Source organism: Chamaea fasciata, unplaced genomic scaffold (genome assembly GCF_029207755.1).
Source record: "Chamaea fasciata isolate MVZ Bird 193981 ecotype frontalis unplaced genomic scaffold, bChaFas1.0.hap1 SCAF_28, whole genome shotgun sequence".
NCBI classification, from domain to species: Eukaryota; Metazoa; Chordata; class Aves; order Passeriformes; family Sylviidae; genus Chamaea; species Chamaea fasciata.
Window position 1 is genome coordinate 2,817,014 of NW_027094113.1, and position 19,926 is coordinate 2,836,939.

General features: G+C 50.7%; 1 protein-coding gene across 2 annotated transcripts in view; it reads right to left on the reverse strand.

The window, feature by feature from the left end:
* The window catches only part of CELF5 (CUGBP Elav-like family member 5), a 36,972-nt gene extending 23,810 nt beyond the window's left edge, over positions 1–13,162 (reverse strand). Inside the window, exons 1-2 of one of the 2 annotated variants that reach the window (XM_066205670.1) lie at positions 12,874–13,162; positions 6,351–6,433 (exon numbers count right to left, since the gene is read on the reverse strand). In XM_066205670.1, the coding sequence (XP_066061767.1) occupies positions 6,351–6,433; positions 12,874–13,162 (372 nt within the window). The remainder of the gene's footprint in view (positions 1–6,350; positions 6,434–12,873) is intronic. The other variant, XM_066205671.1, reaches the window with a different exon arrangement.
* Positions 13,163–19,926: the final 6,764 nt, after the last annotated feature.

A 19,926-nucleotide genomic window follows, 5' to 3' on the forward strand; every position in this document is an offset into this window, starting at 1 on the left:
ATCTAAATGCTAATTTGTTCATTTGGATTCCATTTCTGATTGGGAATGCGAGCAGGGATGGATTGGTGCCAGTCTCAGTGCTCAAGTATCCTACTTGCATCTTCCCTCTGACATCTCAGTGTGCCTCAGTCCTGTCCAGGAGAACCATCCTTGCCTGAGAAAGAGGGCTCGTCTCATACAGAAACATGAGCAACATTAGTACCAAGTTCTGGCACAGCTCTACAGGCTGCTTATGAATTCACCTCATTCAGTCCCACTATGGAGGAGACAAGGATAATTATGAGCAGTGTGTTCCAGGTGGAGGAATTGAGGCATGTGGTGATGAAGATCATGCAGAAAGTCTGTGGCAGAAGCAGGATGTGAATCCCAGAGTACAAACCACACAGCTTCTGCCTGCGTGGCTCGGCTACATATTTTTGCATAAGCAAGGAAGATTGTTGGAGGGCTGATGAGACCGAAAACCCAAAAACCCACCTAGAAAGTTCATCAAGACCATGAGAGATTGTTCTGGCCTCCAAAAAGCCATGGGCTTGAGGATCCAGGCACAGCTGTGACCCTGTGTCAGCTGCAGCATCTTTCTTCAGCATCTTGCTTCAGACTTGCCCAAGATTGTCACATTTGCCACTCCCACTGAAGTAGAAAGTGCTTAGCAGACCCAAGGAATGCTTAGGGCTTAAGGCCTACAAAAAGCCAGAGTTAAGATGCTGTGAAATGGGCCACCAAGTTACCCTGAGCAAGTGCAAGAAAGCGGCACAGGGAAAAGCTGGGAGCATGCACTCAGCTGGCTTTGATCTTTCCAGTGGAAAGGACACCAAGCACCCTGTGCCTTTCCCTGTGCCCACTGGAGTGGTCCAGTGAGCACATTCAGGTGCATCTCTGTACAAAAGCGGCAGCCTCCAAGGACCCCAAAAAACAGAGCCTGGGGCAGCAGTGTCTGAGCTATGGACACAGCAGCTCTGCAGAGCCTGCACAGGCCTCTCCTGGCTGTGCTGGCAGCTTCACAGGCTGCCACTGGGCTGCTGCAGCCATGCCCTTCTCCTGCCCCAGGGCAGGGTAATGACAGTGGCCAGGAAAAGACATCTCTGCTGATGTAACGGAGGGGAGCAGGCACAGGGACCCTCTGCCTGCACACAGAGTGGCTGTGCCAGTTCCCTTGGCAACCACTAACACTGACAATCCGAGCGGAGCAAAACCTCCGGCGATACTGACGCACCCACGGGAAAATCCACCCAAAACGGGCCCAAGCCCCAGCACCACCAAGTGAATCCCCTGAGCCAGGTCTGGGCTGATGTGAGATAAGCTGTTTCCCTTTAGGGGTGCTGGCAGACTAGAAAAGAGGCCCCAGGTGACTGCAGGAGGCCCCTGGAGACAGTCAAATCTCATTTGGAGAAGGCCCTCAGTGATCTGGTGTAGTCAGCCCTGCTTTGAGCAGAGACCCCAGAGGTCTCTTCCACCATAAATTATCCTATGATCCCATCTACATCCATATTCACAAACACTTGTGTGCAGGCACACCGCCCAAATGAGCCCACGGAGGTGGGAATGTGGAGCCTCACTCAGGAGGGTGGTGCCTTTGCAAAGACCAAGGTCAGTGTGGGCTGGTGTGCAGGTACAGGTGAGTTCACAAGCACAGGTAAGTGAGATCACCAGGGCAGACCCAGCTCGGGGAGGCAAAAGCCAAAGCTTTGGGCTGCAAGGAGATGCCAGGGCCTGGCTGTGCAAAGGGCAGCGATTTCTCTGGAGAAAGGAAGACCCCTTGTGCACAGGACAGAGCCTGCATGTGTCCACTTGGTCAGCATGTGGGAACGGGCCCTGAGCTTTCATTCCACTGCTCTCCCAATTCCACAGGGAACAGGAGGCAATGTCTGCCTTGGCAGCTTGCTCTTCAGTGTAGGCACTTCACTGGGCAGCTGCTGTGCCTCACTGAGTTCTCAGCCCCTCAAGGCAAACCCTGAACAGCACAAGTATTTTCAATTCCCTCTGCACTGAGCAGGCACTTCTGCTGCTTCTTGCCCAGGGGCTGCTTCAGCGCAGCACCTTCATGTCCTGGTGCTGCCATTTCCATGAGATAGCCTTGGCATGCTCTCTGTATTTTTAACTGATAATGCCGCATGGCTCTCAGGAACTTGCTGGTGTTGTCCATCAAACCTGCAGGATGGACATGGGAAAAACTTCTCCACCCTGCCCTGTCCAAGCCGCAAAGATTAACAAGTGGCGTCCAGCTTCAAACCTCAGCCAAGTATTTAGACCACCTGAAACTTTCAGGAATCCTGGCCGAGACTGGCTTCACACCAGCACTGCACAAACGAGAGGGGAGGGAAGAACGAGATGCAGTGCCCTCTCCACCAAAGTCCCTCCAGTCACCTGTGCTCCCTCCTGCCACCACGGGCTGTGGATGCTGACAGATGGCCCAGGTGAGCCCTTGCTCCTGGCAGCACAGGACACAGCCTACCCACAGGGACGCCCTCTGCTCGAGCTCCGCTGGGTCTCTGCACTAATGCTGGTGCCCAACCACCTGAATTAGTGCTGCAGCATCTCAACCCCTGGTGCATTCCCAGAGTCTCTGTCTGCTCTCATGCTGCTGCTCTCTGTAATTTTCCATTCCTGTGTCCCTGCATCCATGAGTTCTCCCTATGATGTAGCCACATTTCAGTACCCTCATCACTGCTCTTAAACTGCCCGTATTCCCAGCTTGGATCAATACCAATTTCTGCCACTTACTTGCCTACCTTTCAGCAGGCCTTTCTTTGTTCTGCATAGAAATAAAACTGTAACTGTACCTTGCTGAAAGAATTACTTTTTTAAACCTCCCCCCCTCCACTTCCTCCCTCTATTCTTCTTCCTCTTCTTCTTCAGGAGCAATTTTATGTAATTTGCAACTGTCTGGCTGCAAATGAAAAGAGACATAAAGCGTTTCTGCGAAATATTGAAAAGCTGGATGCTTTTCCCTCAAATTTCACTTAGCAAGAGGCTTTAACTTGCTGTGTGATCACTGTGTGTCATTAATAACCTCTCCAATTCCTTTCAGAACTCAGCAAAGTGAAGGCACAATCACGAATCAAAGGCATGGGTTATTGAGATATAATATCATTTCACTGAGGCAGGGAGGAGTGTGCCAGGGAGTGGGGAGAAGGTGAAACACAGCACTGCTGGGCTGGCTGGCAGCTGAAGAGGACACTGGATTTAGGAAAAAGCCTTAAAGGCCTGATTTCAACAACTCAGCAGCTCTGAGGGCAGCACAGGTGAGTTAGATAATACAATATGCAGCTGTCCAGGTGAGACTGGTTGAGTCACCATCAGATGTATGGATGTGGCACTTAAGGACATGGTTTAGTGCACTTGGCAGTGTTGGGTTAATGGTTGGATTCAATGATCTCAGAGGTCTTTCCCAACCTGATGATTCTATGACAGTCTTGTTGCTTTACACCCAGAGCACACTGGCCCATATAAAAGAATGTAAAAGCCAAAATTCTGTCTGCCTACCTCAGAAAAAGATGCTGAGCCTTACTGTCAAAAAAAATAAGCTTTGTAGGGTTTAAATTCCATTCAGTTACCATACATCCAACAGCACTCAATTCAGAAACAAAAGAGAATTTTGACCTCACGCAAAGAGAACTTGCTCCAAATGCCACAAAGATAAGTACAGACCACAGTGATTCCTACTGACTTATGTGGAAAACCTAAAATATAAATATTACTATATATAAAAGCTTAGGTAAGCTACACTGCACTCCTGACCCTGCAGGTGGGCTGACACTGCTGCCATCAGACCAGGAGGACCTCAGCAACACCTCTGTGGGCCCAGACCTACCCAGTGACAGCCTGGAAGAGAACCCAGAAATCCTGCTCCAGCTGCCTGATCACAGCCTAAGAGTATCTCAGAAACCATATCAAAGCACTTCCAGAACTCTGTCCTCACCAAATCCTCAGTCTAGACAAAGAAAGTCATTTGTCTCTATTCAGGTTCAGGAACTGTTGAGTTCAACCGCAGCTCTCTGCATTGAGACCAGCAAAGAAGGTACTTTGGTTCTTGTGGCATCTGCAATTGCACAGGATCCTTCCTATGCCAGTTTGGTCCCTTGCTGCCTCTAAACCTGTTGAGGCTTGGTCATGCATACAAGTGACAGTTTGTGTCACCCTACACTTCATAACCCTTCAGCTTTCTTTCTTGTCCTGCCATGTGCAAAGAGAAAGGATATGGGTAAAATGCACAAGGAATCAGTTGTTTACCAGGCTGTGGCCCATTGACTGAAACCTCAGTGGTGTGGCCACTATGTTCTGTGCTCTGCCCTATGCTGGGGCCCTGGCTAAACTCCTGGGGATAGGCTTTGCCCCAGAGATCATCAGAAGATGATGCAGATGTGAACGAACAGAGATGAAATTTTACATCCTCCTTCCCCAAACAGGGAAGCAATTGCCTGGCCCTCCTGTCTGTGATTCATTTCCAAAGTGTTGCCCAAGATCAGCTGACTACAAGGGCAGGTGATGCTACACAGACACCAGCAAAGCATGGCTGAAAGCCACCTCAGCTCACCCAGCCCATGTCCATGCCAAGTAACCATCCCTGAATGACCAGAGAGAGAATTCTGCCTTTTGGTCACTGAGGGACTGAACAAAAGAGAAACTACATGTGACGAAGCGGTATATTGGCAGGCTGAAAATAGACAGCTCCAAATGCAGCACAGCTCATCTTCATCCTAATCCTGAAACATAATTACACCACACTGCTCATTAACTGTCTCCAGACAAGTATGTTCAAAAGTACTCACCTACCACAGACTTCTTTGTGTTCCCAGGCAGTGTCTTACACCTCCCTTAACATAAAAAGCCTTTAGATCACCACATCATAGATAAATTGCTGCTTTAAACACTGCTCCATGCAGCTCTCTACAACCCCTGAGAGCACAGACAGCAGAGAACATAGTGAAACATGCAACAAATCCCCGATGTAGAACTGTAGCAAAACTGAGATTGCCTCGAATCCACCAAGCCTCACACGAATAATTTTTTTCAGAGACACGTCTGACTTCCCCACCGCATTAACCGCAACTGTACCATGACTCCTCTCAACTGCTCCTCCATCCTTTGACTTGTTCTTATAGATACTGTCAGCTCTGCCCTGGACCAACACACGAGGTTACACTGCTTTAGTACAAAAATCCGACCATTTCCCATCACACAAAAATAACTCAGAGAGATTTGTGCTGGTTATCTGTGCTCTTCCCCCTGGCTGTCCTGAGATAAGGACCCTGTTATGTGGTAATTAAGTCACATGCACTCCAGCACTCAGATGCCAGCACAGGCCCATGCAAAAAAAGCACAGGTTAACAAATACAGAAAAGGACGTGTGGGTGTGTAGAGGTCTTGAGGGCAGCTGGGAGAGGTGAGGGAAGCTCTTTGGACCTGTACGGGTTAAAGAAGAAATGTTATGGTTAAGAATTCCTAACCACCCTCCAGAGACCCCTGGTTTACATTAATTATTCTGTTGCCTTGAGCGCTCAGGGCCTCCTGTGAGCTTCTATCTATAAGTACCCAACTCCTCCTCCTACTCACCTCCAAATGAATCCTTTCAATGTGCTTGATCAACCCCCTCAGTACAGCAAGGGAACTGCCCAGTCAAAGCTCTTTAATCATACCAAAATGGGAAGGGCAACAATCCAGAACTCCTTTCAGCTCTCCAGCAGGTCCCAGGGAGGCAGAGGACTGCCAGGCATGGAGGGACCTGTTCCACAGTGCCCAGCCTCCCTCAAATCCCACTGAACTCTGCTCCCAAGACCACGTGTGGAGTGAGCAAGACCCAGGAACAGACCAGCAGTCCTCCTCTCACATGGATAACCCATTTCTCTTCCAGATAATGGCATGTGGCAAGTGTATTTTTTTATTCTTGAGAGGCTGATCCAATTCAGCCACTGCATCAGAGCTCGGTCCAGGCATCCTGCAGGGCAATGGCAGAGTAGAATTGGATGCACCAGGAGGTTCTGCACACCTGGAAAAAGGCTCAGGTATCTTATCTCCTGTGAGTTTTTCAGCAACGCCCACTGTGCACCCACACACTTCAGCCCAAAGCCCACAGCTCCCTAGTGACAGGGACAGAAAGCTGAAGGTGTCCTGTCTCACCAGAGAGCAAAGAGCAGCACAGAAACAGGTCTGGCCAGAGAAAAAAAAAACAGCAGCCCTGAAGAACAGAGCTGTGCTTCCACTCCCATATCCCTGTTCTAACCCCTGAAACACCCTTCTCTCCCACAAGCAGGAAAATTGATCTAAGCCACTTCCCACCCTCGCTCCCTCCCCTGAAAATTCCCCAACATCCTGCCCACGGCATCAGCTCCAGACAATTCACTGGGACTTACCCCTGGCAAAGTCTTCTGCTCATGCAGTGCTGTCTGGGCTTTGATGGCAGAGTCTCTGGCACAGTATGTGAGGAATGCACAACCTGCAGCAGATACAGCGAGTGTCAAGTTAGACAGGCACTTGCAGATGAACATCAACACAAATGTTACATAATTTGGATGTGTCTAAAGCTCCAGGAAAAAAAAAAAAAAGACAAAGAAACAACGTTAAAGGATTTGCAGGCCACATTTAAAGTCTATTAAGAGCTGGAAAAGGGTCCCAGTGAATCAACGGGGCTTGACACAGCTGTTGAACAAGGTGAGACACAATGGGAGAGCAAAAAGCTGATCGTGTCTGTGGCAGAAACAGTCCCCAAACACAAGGATCAGGACAGAGGCAAGGACCAGCATGACTACTGATTAAAAACAGAAAAGAAGCACGGAAGGAAGAAAAGTATCTGGGATTTTAGGCTTATACAAAAGCTCCGTGATCCAGATTCACAAATGAGGGAAAGCAATAGCAGGAGAGGGCTGACCTTGTGTGCTGCCTGATGCACACAAACACACACCAACTTCCACATCCAGCACAAGGGCAATACAGAGCCCAGCAGAGCACCAGGCATTCTGCAAGGGCCAGCTGAAGGAGCCAGATAAAAAGCACAGAGAAAAGGCCAGATCCTGACATTCTTAGTCAAGATATGACTCAACATCTCAGCCGAATGCTGGAGCCAAGGGAGGAGGGGAGGAGTTGTAGCCCCTCCAGGAAGAAGAGGGATCATCTTTGGGTGCTCTGATGCTAAGAATAAGCAAAGGAAAAATCTGGCTGGTTATCAAGAAACATTTCCTAGCAGAAAGAGATTTAGACTGTGGAATGATCTCCCCAGGGAAGTGCCTGGAGCTCCGTCACTGGAGTTGTTTCAGATGAGGGTAGGCAAAGCACTGGAGAATAGACTCAGGATGCATCTGACCCCCTCACTCATCCCCCTCCTATCCACAGTGGCATTTCACATCCCAAGCAAAGGCAAGACGAGTCCCTCTGGCTTGCTGATGAATTTCCCTGTCTACGCTGCTGTGCTGGGGCTGCAGACGCATTGTTATGGCCAGAGAGGCCCATTTTTCTGCCTCCACATTCTTGTGCCTGGTTTGGGGTACTGCAAAGCTGCTTCAGCTCTCCATGAATCTAAAGATGGGCGCAGGGGCTGTCTGGACCTCTTCCCTCTACCCCAGTGTGACTCCATGGTACACAACATCCTTAGGCCAGCTCCTCAGGACAAACCCAACCACAGCAACATAATTATCCTGTTCATTCACCACAAATCCAAGAAGTTGCTGCACGTAAGCACATCACATCTGTCCTCACACCTCTTGCAAGGGGGAAAAAACCTTCCATGAACAGCACACAAGCACTAGATATCTCTAAGAGGTCATTAAAGCTCCTTATTGCCCAGGTTTTGAACCAAGAATGCTGCACCAAAGTCAAACGTGGGACCAACTGGTAATTTAACAAACGCAGTGGGGCCAGGAAGAATGCAGGTAAACTTCACTGCTCCTGGCAAAGGCAGCTGGCTCTGTTGTGGTGGGGAAGCTCCTCTCAGCTTGCACTCTCCCCCACGGACTGCTCTGACATCAAGCCTCAAAAGCAGCTCTATAACCAGAGAGCCCAGACTCTATAACCTCTATAATTTATTTCTAACAGATTTGAAGGCCTGGTCACCAAAGCCTCAAACACAGATACCCAATTTCACCTGCTGCTCCAGTCTGCTACTTTGCAAGTCATATGAGACTCATTTTAAGATAATTTGGGCCAGGTTTAGCTCATGAAACTCTGAAGTCAGCAGTTGGGAATAAGCAATTTATTCCACTAAAAGCTTCAATGCATTGGTACTATGCCCACGTGCAGTGACGGCACCACCCTTGCCTCAGGGGCATCAGCCATCAATCTGAGAAAACTCAGGATAGGAGCGGAGTTATGTCCACACGAAGCATCCAGAGTCCCATATTCCAGTGCTCAGGAATGCCAAAACTGAGACAAAGCACACTGCCAGGCTCAAAAACCCCAGTCCATGGGAAGAGAAGGTGAAAATGAGAACTGGAAAAGACGCCCCATTTAGTGGGGATAAAGGAGAGACACTCCTCACACAAGAGGTGCTGTTATCATGGCAGATCAGGGATTTGTAAGGGCCAGCAACACCTACACCCACCACCACCAATGTAAAAGTGCTGTGAATCCCCTGCCTAGACTCCTGTGGTCCTTCTCCTCCCTACAGCAAAGGCAGTAACATTATTCATCTTTTAGCAGCTCAGGTACCGAGAGGCAGCAGCTTCCAGAGACAGAAACATCCCGTAAGTGTGGAGCCTGAAGAAGCCTCACTCCAGCTCCAACCCAAGGGCAATCCCTGCTGCTGCTCTGCTGTACAAGGATGTGGGTTTCGCTCAGCAGAAGCCACTTGTGCTCCTCCTCTTCACTCAAGCATGAAGCAGCACTCAGGCAGCCTCTGACGTCCTGCCTGGACTGGGGCTACAGGTACAGGACAGCCTGGTCCACTGCTCTGTCCCCGAGCTCCTCATGTCTCTAAGCTTTGTGGTTTGAGGACATTCCTCCCATTCTTACTTCCCCAATAGCAGGAACCTGGGAAGCTGTGCTGGCCCTGGAAAGGAGGGAGCTAAAGATGTCAGCTATGTCTTTTGGAAAACATGATTGCTGCCTTTCACAACCAAGTGTTTTGGAGGTAGAGTGCAATAGTCAATTCCATTCTCTTTGCAAAGCCCCGGTCAGAAATGCAGGAAAAGGTTTGGCAGAAACACTGTGCTCTGAGCCTAGTTGTGTAAAAAAATATTTGGGGAAAACAAACTTCCTTCCTGAAGAGCCGTTATCTCTTGCACAGCAACTCTGCAGCTACTCCTGGGATGCTGTGACAGGATTCTGTTCACCATGTCTTTCATGGGTTCTCTGGGCTCCTAAAACTTTGAGCTTGACAAAGCCACCCAAGGATCTGCTCAAGAGTGAAGAGATGTCCACAGAGGTGCAGAGGGGTCTGTCACTCTCACTAGGTTTTCTCACTTCCACATTTCCTGCTTTAGTTAACAGCAAGCTCAGACAGACAGGCTCAGGCCCCTCTGGGCACTTCTCACACCAAGTCAGCTGTGCCTGCTGAGACACAGGACGTGGTGTTAGAAAGTGCTCAGGGTGTTAAGAAGCCTCAGCCTGAAGGTCCCAGGCACTAAGGCAGTGCCAACGACCCATTCCCAGCACAGGGATGCAGGACAACACCCAGAGCACTGACTGCAAAGCCAGGCCACCATCATTCTGCCAAAGATTCCTCTATGTCCCATCAGCGTTGGTGGTACCACTCCACTTCCATGGGCTCCAGGAGGGTTTTTAGCTCCCTGAAAGCAGAACTCAGCCCAGCTCCACTTGCAAGAGACTGCATAAAATATATATATATATATATTCTGTGCCTGATCCTCCCTACAAACTACACATTGACTCTGGAATTTACAGTCCCTTCAGATCCTAAATATTACTCCACACATCAGCAGTCTAAAGCCTTGAGCAAGAAAAGGCTGCTGGTTTGCAAGAGGGAGGGATCTCTAGATTCTGCTTAGCATCAAAAATCACATTAAATACTTCAGCAGGGGAAGCATGGAGTCAGTGGGGAGCTAATCTACAAGCCTGCAGAAGCTGAGTCAAAACTGGGCTGCCAGGGAAGCAAATTGGGCTGAGGATGTTGTTGTATCCCTGCCCTCTGGAAAAGCCACCTATCTGTCCACAGGCCTGCGAGAGGGCTGCTCCTGCCCCTGCTGAATATGCCCCTGCAGTTCAGTTTGGCATCTCACACTCCTTAATCACTCCACTTTCCCCACCATGAGCGCTCCTAGGAAACCCATCCAGTTGACACTTGCGAAGGAACTGCCTTCTGCCTAATCCCAGAACACAAGGCCAAAAATTTCCACTTGATTCTCCCCACTCAGCCTCCCCTGACCCATTCCAAAAGCCTGTTCAAACACCTCCCCACTCTTCCCGTGAAAATATTAGCTTTGAGACAAACACTGCCATTAACATGCAAATGTATCTGTGATTAACATAAATAGAAAAACCGCCTCATGAATAATATTAGGTTGGAACAGTATCAGCTACCAGTAGCCAGGTTGCTGAGACATGACTAGTCAGGTACTAACAAAACCATTTCATAGCAGAGCTCACATTTCTAGATCTCTACGATTCTCCTCTGCCTCCACTGAATTCATCCATTCTCAGCACCCCTACAGGACCAGCTCTTGGACACTGTAGGCCAGCTCACATCCTCCAGCCTCTGGCAGGCCTTTTCCACCCTTATTCCTCCTTGGAGGCAGAGGTGGCTGCCCAGCTCCATGTCAAGCTATAAGGGAACACAAGAGGACACGCTGGGCTTCACCAGCAGCGCTGGCTTCTCACACAACCACTTCCTCCCCTTTGGGGAGAGAAAGGCAAAAAAGCAGATGGAAGCTGCATGTGAGCTGTCAATTGGATCTCACTGCAGATCAGGAACATGGGGAGAGAAAACTGAGTCTGCTGTTAGAAAGGTGCCCCAGAAAGGTGGCTTCTGTGCAGTGCAGGAAGGAGCTTGCAGAGCCAAAGTGTCCCCTGCACAGGGGCTGTGAAAGTGCTCCAGGCCACTGCAGCTCCTGGGTCAGGCCCGGCACCTCCCAGGCCTGCTGATGCCAGCAGCAGCTCCTCACCAGGATGGCCTTTCCTGCATGGAGCACAAGGCGCTGCAGCCAAACCCGGCAAACGAGAGTGATCAGGCATCAGGGTGGGCTGGGTTGTGGAGCTCATTCCCTCACTGCACGCGAAACCCCCACACACTTCCTTGTGAAGGGATGACTTCTGTGGAGAGGCTGTTCCCAAAACAGGCTGAGGAGCTACATGCAAACTCATGGCACCAGGGAAGGAATCCCAGCCTCTGACTTTGTACAAAACAGGCCGGGGAGGGCCAGAGGGAACTGAAGGGCTGTGGAAACAACCCCACAATAACCACCAGAGAACCTCACACCTCAATGGCCTCTTCTAGATGGAACAACCCCTGACCAACAACACTCACATCCACTCAAAAAAAAAAAGGTTAGAACCAAGAGGATGTGTTTATTTTGCTGCAGAAATCCTGCTTTTAACAGCACGTTAATATCACACACACCTGGCTAATACCACTGCTGCCCCCTCTAATTTCCATACCTAAGCAGATCCCTAGAATTTGTCTCCTGCCTAGAAGCTGACCTCAGACCACACAGTCTATATTTAAGATGTCAACTGGAATGAAATGTGCAATTGCCTCTTGCCTTGGGCCCATTCTCCTCCTTGCTGGGTTTGAAACCTTGCAACTCACCATCCCCTGGCAGCAGGTTTGGATGCAGTTCCTTGCACACAGAGACACAAGCACATGGCATCCTCGTTTTTCACTCACAACCAGACACACTTCTTCAGCTAAATTCATGCCAGCCCAGCCCCCACAGGCTTCAATGAGAAAGTCTTTTCCTTTTGTGCTGGAGTTAGATTTGGCCTTTTGTCTGAAAATACACTTGTTTTTCTCTTGTCCTCTTCCCTCTCCGTTCAGTCTAGAATGGTTCACGTTGCCAAGGCACTCGATTTTTCCTCCCCTTCCTCCTAAATCTGAGGCGTCAGGACTGAACGTGGCACACTCCCTCCAGCACACACCAACACATGGCCCCGTCACAGATCATTTTAGGGCACAGCAGCCCAGGCTGAGCACCGACAGCTTTCAGGGCACTCACTGTCGGTTCCCCGCAGGTTGTTCTACCTGTGCCAGGGAGGAGCGAGGCTGCCATCACCCCCTCGGATCTCACAGCAAACAACTCCGTGAGTTCCCTTCCTGGCTGGAGCCGTGCTGGTCACAAGATCCCAAACACCTGCTGGGGTGGGGTAGAGCCGCTCCGCCGAAGGGAGCTGCCTCGCCGAACGCCGCGGCTCTCTTCAGCATAAAAACACAACAATAAGCGAGGCTAAAGGAGCCTCCTCAAACTTTTCAGCACCCACTAAAGGCCCTTCAGCCAAGGAAGACCCCCTCGTCTCCCCGTGTGCCACCACGAAGGCCCCTCACCTACCCCAAACGCCACTGACAGCAGCACATTGGCGGCCAATATTCTTTGTTGCACGGATTTTAAACCCGCAGCGCCGAACCCTTGCCCGGGGGTCGGTGTGAGCCCCCTTAGGGGACGGCCAGCAGCCCGGCCAGGGTCCCGCAGCGGCCCCGGCCCGGCCCCCGCTGCCCATCGACGCCTTTGTCAGCGCCGCCCACGGGGGCCACAGGCCCGGGGCTGCCGGCGGGGCGCGGGCCGCGGCCGGGGGGCTCCGCGGGGCTCCGCCGCGGGGGTACCGGACCCTGCCCAGGGGCGCTGGGGACGCGGCCGCGTTCCCGGGCAGCGCATCGGGGGCCGCCAGCTCCCGCTGAGGGCTGCGGGGGATGCGGGAGAGCAGCACATCGCGGTGGGTCACGCGTGGACCGAGCCGGGGCCCGCCGCCCCTTTGTGCGCGCCGCGCCGGGCTCACCCTTGTGCATGCCGGTGTAGCGGTCCTTGAGCACGGTGAGCTCGTAGATCTTGCCGAACTGCTCGAAGAGCGGCTTGAGGTCCTTCTCCTCCAGGTTGCGCGGGATCTGCCCCACGAAGAGCTTGATGGCATCCAGGTCCTTCATGCTGTCGGGCTGCGCCGGGGGCTCCGCGCCGCCGCTGCTGCTCATGGGGGAGGCTCGGCGCGGCGGCGGCGGCGGGGGCGGCTGCGGCGCTGGCGGGAGCGGCGGCGGCTGCCTCCTCGCCTCGCCCTCGGTGAGTCTGGCCATGCCCCGCGCCCGGCGCGGCTGCGGGCGGGCGGGCGGGCGGGCGGGCGGGCGGGCGGGCGGGCGGGGGAGGCAGCGCGGCGGGAACGGCCCCGCCGCCAGCGCCGCCGCCGCGGCGCCACAAAGAGCCGCGCCACAGCGCCCCCTGCCGGGCCCCGCGGCCCCTGAGGAGCGGGGGGCAGCGCGGAAGGCACCGGAGAGCCCCGGGAGAGCCCCGGGAGAGCCCCGGGAGGGGCACTCGGGACCGGCCGCCTGGGCCGACAGCGTGCTGAAGGCGGCAAGGCTGCGGTGAGCGCCGCGATGCCCATCCCCGCGGGCGAGCGATGAGCTGTGTTTTGAAGGGCCCAGGAGCGCCGAGGGCCCTGGGAGCAGGGGACAGCTCCGAGCGCCCACGAAGGCAGAGGCGCTCCACATCCGTGTCAGAAATTAGCATTCGCCCCATTTTTTTCGGTGCCTCAGCACCGGGGTCTGGAGGTGAAGGGATTGTTTAAAGCAGGAAATTTTGTAACGCAGCCGTGACCCAGCGGCGAGCACAGCCACGAGCACCAGGGCTGGAGGGGGCTTAGCTGGAAGGGCAGGTCACACACGGCCCCAGGTCTACAACCCCGGCCAGGTTTCTCTGCCCCTGCCTTTCTAGGGAAAGTCTCCTTTCTTCCCAGCAGCTCAGCTCCCTTCTCACTGGGGCTTGGTGGAGGCATCCCCAGCCCGGTCCTGTGTCAGACCGTGCCAGATGGTCAGGGGCTGGTTGTGTATCCATGTTGAAGCAGCCATTATTGCTAAGGGGATCAGCTCTCCCTCCCCCGTCTGAGGCTCTGGGTTGCTCTCCCACTGGCTTCTCCAGCTCTGGCAGATGCCGCGAGGCAACGAGGGGATGTCAGCGCTCCAAGCAGCGCGGCCCGGGTGGCCCCGGGCTGTGTCACCTCCGTGCCCCACCTCTGTCACGCCAGGGTGACGCTGAGGCACAGCACAGGCGAAGCTCCATCGGGAGCAGCGGTGCTGCAGGGATGCAGCCCAACCCTGCTCCGCCGCCCACAGCCACACGCTGCCTGCATCTCCTACAGAGCATTCCCTCTGCAGCGTGCACGGCTTTTGTCGTCACACCACACATTTCAGCCTGTCATGCTGCCCCAGTGTCCCTGAAGATGAATACACTCCTGCGCCCTCGTGCTGGGAGGAGGGAGGGGGGTGTTGGCTGGGTTGTTTGCGGAGAGAGCTGTGGCAGAGTCAGGTGCTCAGCTCCACTGAGCATGCCAGGCCTGTGCCTGTGAAAAGGACCGTGGTGCAGGCACAGCCTGGCCTTGCTTCCCCTTGCGTAGTCTGTGCTGAGAGCTTTCTGCCATCCCCCTTTTCTCCTGCCCTGGATCCTGCGGAGGGAGGGCAGCAGTGAGTGGAGAGGTGACCCTACTACATACACAACACAACCAGGGCAGCTCTGTGCTCCCACTGCAGCCCAGTTCAGCATTCTCTTGCCTGATTCCCAAGTCCCATCCTTCCTCCTACCCTCTCCCCACAGTGCCCCACATGCCAGAACCTCAAACCCTACCCAGATCTCTCAGGTGTGATTTTACCTAGGCCCCTGCACCAGGAGATGCGTGCAGCAGGTCTCAGGAAAAGGCAGGTTAGGAAAATGGGGCGGTGTGCTACCAGGGGAAGAAGAGGGGTCTCAATCCTACAGAGCAGAGAGGAAAATGGTGAATCCTGGTCGTGTATGAGTACCCACCTGGCCCCCAGGCTGAAGCCATGGCAAGAATGAGAGAGGCCCCTGCAGAGCCAGAGGGATTGGGGATTCCTCTTCACTCTCGTGCTCAGCAGAGCCTCAGCTCTGTACCCTGCTCTCTGCAGCACTGGCTGTTGTGCCCAGCTGTGTGTGGAGCTGCCAGAACATTCACTGAGGGCCAGCAAGAGCCTGGAATTTGCGTCCAGGCTTTTCATGGAAATGGACTCAAAAAGGCCTGCAGCTTTCTGCAGCCTGGTCTGAACGCAAGGATGCTGCAAGGTGTCTCAAGGCTGGAGAGCTGTCTTGTGTTTGATGGTGTTGCCATTCCTCAAATTCACCCTAACCCCCACCCCCCCTCGATCTTCCCACACTGGTCAGACTTTCTGTTGACATATCTTGCAGAGACTGCCAGGGTTCTGCCATCTCTTTGGAAGCTACAGATGCATCAGCTGGGAAGACCATGGCAAGTCAAGCTGTTCTCATTTTTAACAGCTGCAAGCAGATTAGGCAATGTTTAAAACAAGAAAGCTTGATGGCAACAGCAGCAATCCTCACCTTGGACGAATCACACCTAAGCATGTAAAGTTTTCAGGCACCTTTGCATGCCTACCCTGCTTTTTCACATCAGCTGTTGCAGCAAAAGCTGCTCTAGGCTTTTGTTACAGCTCAAGGGATCCAGTGCCTCGGGTAAAAAATGCCTATTTAGAAGGAAAGATAAATCCAGCCTCTTTTGGAGTCTATGAGTGGACATACTAAAACCACCCTGACTGCAGACATGAAAATGCTGCTGGTAAATGAAAAACAGAACAGCTGTCAATCAGCACCTGGGGTTTACAGAGCCAGACAGAGAATTATATACCAGAGTAACAGGATTAAGGGGAAGGTAAAAGGAATCTTAGCACCAAGACAGAGAAAAAGGAAAATGACAGGTCATCTGTGCAGAGGAAGAAGAAACGTGTTGCATCTGTCATGGAGGAGTCTACACAAGAGTGCTAAAAGGAACACAGCAGAGCTTAGATGCACAATTCCCAATGGATGAGGGAACAGATTCTGCTCAAACCTGAGATGCTTCTTCAAAAAAAGAACTCTTAGAAAAAAAACTACATTGTATGCCCAAAAAGTTTCTCCTTTGTAGGGAGACATTTGCTAGCAAAAAACACCCAAAATATTTTCCTTACACACATCTAGACTTGCCTGGTTTCTTGTGGCGTGTGACTATTTGTATTTAGATGGGGCAGCTTAAGATGAAAGGTGAAAAGTCCAGTCCAGTGGCCCAAACCTGAGAAGGGCACAAAGGATGCAGGAACAGCCAGGTACATTTTGCTTTAGGAGTGCCTTCCCAGTCCTTCCAGCTCCTAAAGGCACTGAGAAATAGAGAAAATACAGGCTTGAGCTCTGAATTTCCACATCACCTAGGAGACACCATTTAAGGCAGAAAATCCTCACCACAGCCCAGAAAAAAAAAAAAAAAAAGGATCCTTTAAAACAGCCTGCCTTCCCTTACCTATTTGTTCCCCAGGCAGAAGAGCCAAAGGACTAGGTAAGACAGTTCTGGCAGAAGATATCCAAGCAATAAGACACTATCTCAAGGAGATAAAAGTTATTCCTGTAATGTGATTGCTTCTGGTCTGGTGTAAAAGATTCTGCAGCCAGACTGCCAGCCTAAGAGAAAAATATCCTGTGTAAAAGGATATAAATTGCCATCAGCTTTTATCCTCTCTTGTCCACCAAGACCTTGCTGTTTATCTTTCACTGAATATCTGTTTTACCAAACAATTCAGAGTTAGGGAGTTTTAACATTTCAACTTTGCAGGAACCCAAAAATTAACTAAGTTTTAAGGCTCGTGGATTTTTTGACCCAAGTTGCCGCCGTGGGTGAATTGGAAGTCACCATCACAGATTCCGGATATCTTCGTGATCAAGAGCAGCTGTTCTTTGAGGATTGATTTCAAAAACAAAACAAAGCCCAAATAAGTAAACAAAAACACACCACCTTGTGGAAGAAGTTTGTGTGCAAACTGTCTCTTCCAATGTTCGAAAGCAAGCTGGTCAGGAAGCAATGGCACACGGCCGTCCTTTCCCAAATAATGAGAGGCAACTCCTCAGCTCTATAATCACGCAATATTCAATTGAGCTGATTGAGTTCAGTTTGGACCTGGTTTTAATCAGCAAAGATATTAAGCTCTGCTGATTTGATCTGGCTTCTCCTTCTGCTCCCCAAACACTCCTGGAGCACAGAGATTGTTGTTTCTGCCACATGCTGTCACCTGGGTACTCCTTAAAAATAAAAGGACTGAGCATTCCTAGCATCTTGGGGTCATCCCTACAGCATCTGCTTCTCACTCATCTCTTTCTTTTTGGTCAATTCTCTATGTTCCCTTTACTCCCCATTACACTGTATTAAGATATTACATTAAAAATATTCCACAGGAATAAGCCCACAACATCAGCAACCTGGCTTCAGGACACAACCTAGTTGTCCTCATGTTCTCACTTACTTGAGAGAAAGAAATGTGGCACCTGATTAAAGCAGAGAGGATTAGAGGAGAATGTGGCAGTCACCAGATCTACTCATCTCCACCCCTGCTCCCAGCAGCTACAACACTGAGCCCTTCAAATATTCTTCAGAAGTTTTATGAGGATTTCTTTTCTCCCGCTGTCCCCAGTGAAAGGCTAACCCAGCAGTGACAAATTCAGCCTCTAGAAAAGCACATTTAGCACTCAGGACTCCACCCCACATCTTCCACACATCCCCGGGCTGTTCCAGCTCCAGCAGCTCCAAAGAGCAAGGCCCTTTGTACCTCCTACTTCACCAAGGTGCTGTAAGTGTCAGATATATTTAAGAGAATGAAGCATTCAGATACTATGGAAACCAGGGCAAGAGAAAAACCAAAAATAGATGGAAGACGCAAGCTGTTTTAAGGTCTGGAAAAGCCTTGCTGAGGAAGGCTGTGCTTGCTGCAGCTGATTGCAGAGTGGGATCCATTTAGAGCTTGAGCATAAAATATCCTCTCTCCAATCTTTCCATAGTTTGTCATTTTTCTCTGCCACAGGGAAAGGGATATTCTTTAACTTCCCCTCTATTTAACAGGCCTCCTAATTACCAGTTCCTTTGAATGATTCATATTCTAGTGTGCCCTTCCCATGACCTGGAGTAGACTGCTGCCTGACTGCTTCTGTAGAGCAGGAGTATTTGGGAACACACCATGAGAAAAAAACCAGCACAGAGCACTCTCCTAAAAGGGAAATCCAACAGCAACCTACAGAGAAGGGTGCCTGGAACTAAGAGTTGTTTGTCTGCCTATCCTTTTAATAATCCTTTTAACACCCGTGTTGTGCCTATTCAGCCTCTACAGACAAACCAGTTGCTAAAGTAGAATAATACTTTGACTTTAAAAACCCCGAATGGCACATGGAGGAAACACAGAGGATGCCAGCATGAGGAGTACAAACCATCTGACTCAAAGGTGGTCAACCAAAAGTCAGTAACAGCACATCAGCATCCCTATCAAGAAATACTCAGTGCTACCACAGAAGCACCATCTGAGAGTAAAAACTCAAATTGCCTTTCACGAGTTCCACAGTCCCTTATGGGCTATTCTCTAGTACAAATTCCCACTCACATGAGCTGGGAAGAAATTCCAGGAGAAGTTTACTCCTCAGAGCAGATATGACACCATCCTTTCAACTGCCCAAAGGAAATAATGGCAGCTCTTGCTCTGTTAAAAAAAAAAAAAAAAACAACAAAAAACACACCAAACTGTTGCTAACAAGAAAGAACTAGTGTGGCTTTAACAATAAAGAATAATTTTTTTCTTTTTAGATTCAGCAGAGATAAGGTCTCCATGTCCTGTCCCCCTCCCTTACAAAACAGACACTGCAGCAAAATTGCTGCATGGGTTTCCAGTCAGGTATTGTCAGCTTGTTCCTTCTGGGTTTGTTAAGAATCACATGAAAGAATTGGGGTCCAAGCTTTATCAGGGGTCAAGAACTCTCTAGAAAAACAGCAGAGAAAGCATTTAAATTAAAAAAACATTTCTTCATTATTTCTATTTAAACTGACAGATCTGCCTTACATTGTGGGTGTGCTTTTTCCCACCTGGAAGGAGTCCACAATGCTCCTTTCCCTCTCTCCTCCCAATGGCACAGAAAAGCTTGAGGGTTTTGCTTCCCATTTCCAGTATAGAATACACAGTTCCCTGTAAGACAGTAATTTATACTTGTGAATTCTCAGAAAGAAAATGATTTCTGGAATGAAAACCATGCTTAGTCATGCAGTAGGTTGGACTTGATGATCTCAGAGGTCTTTTCCAATCTAATTGATTCCGTGAAGCTGAAACAAATTCATCTGCCCTCACACAAAAATCCGTAGCAAGGACCAAAGGGGTCCTCAAGAAATCCCACATCGACTCAATTTTTGCTAGGCACAACCCACAGGACAGGTGAAAAGAATCCAGGACCTGTGAAAGGCAAGTTGACAAGTCACTGTGAAAATCCCAAAGCAAAAGGCCCAAGTGCAGCTCATCAGCTGAAAAGTTCTAGAGAAAGATGTGTCTGTCCTTCTCCATCTGCCTTTGCCTGCACCACATGCTCAGGTAGTGCTGCTCTGATGGGACACACGAGTCATAAAGTGCCAGGATATCACATCATCAGACACTTGCCAAAAGAATAAGGCAACACCTAACAGCAGCACTGGAGCATCTTGGTAAGGATTCAGAAGGTTCTTAACCTTTCTGTTCCCAGCTGCAGGGAAGGAGAGATGGATTTACTTCTGGGATACTCTCCCTGCCAAGCACAGCTCCATTACAGATTAGGGACAAACACACAAGACGTCACCTTTTTGATAGAGGTGTGACCAGGACAAAAACACAAGTTTGTCAGCTAGCAGGGGGACACAAGGTGACATCAGGGCCAGTGTTCTCAGCCTCCCCTCCTCCAGCATGCAGCTCTGCCCCTGACCAAAAGCTAGAGAAAGGACTGGTGATCCAACAGTCCTGCACAGCAGCTTCCTGCACTGCCCTGAGCTGTCCTGCCAAGCCCCAGATCTCAC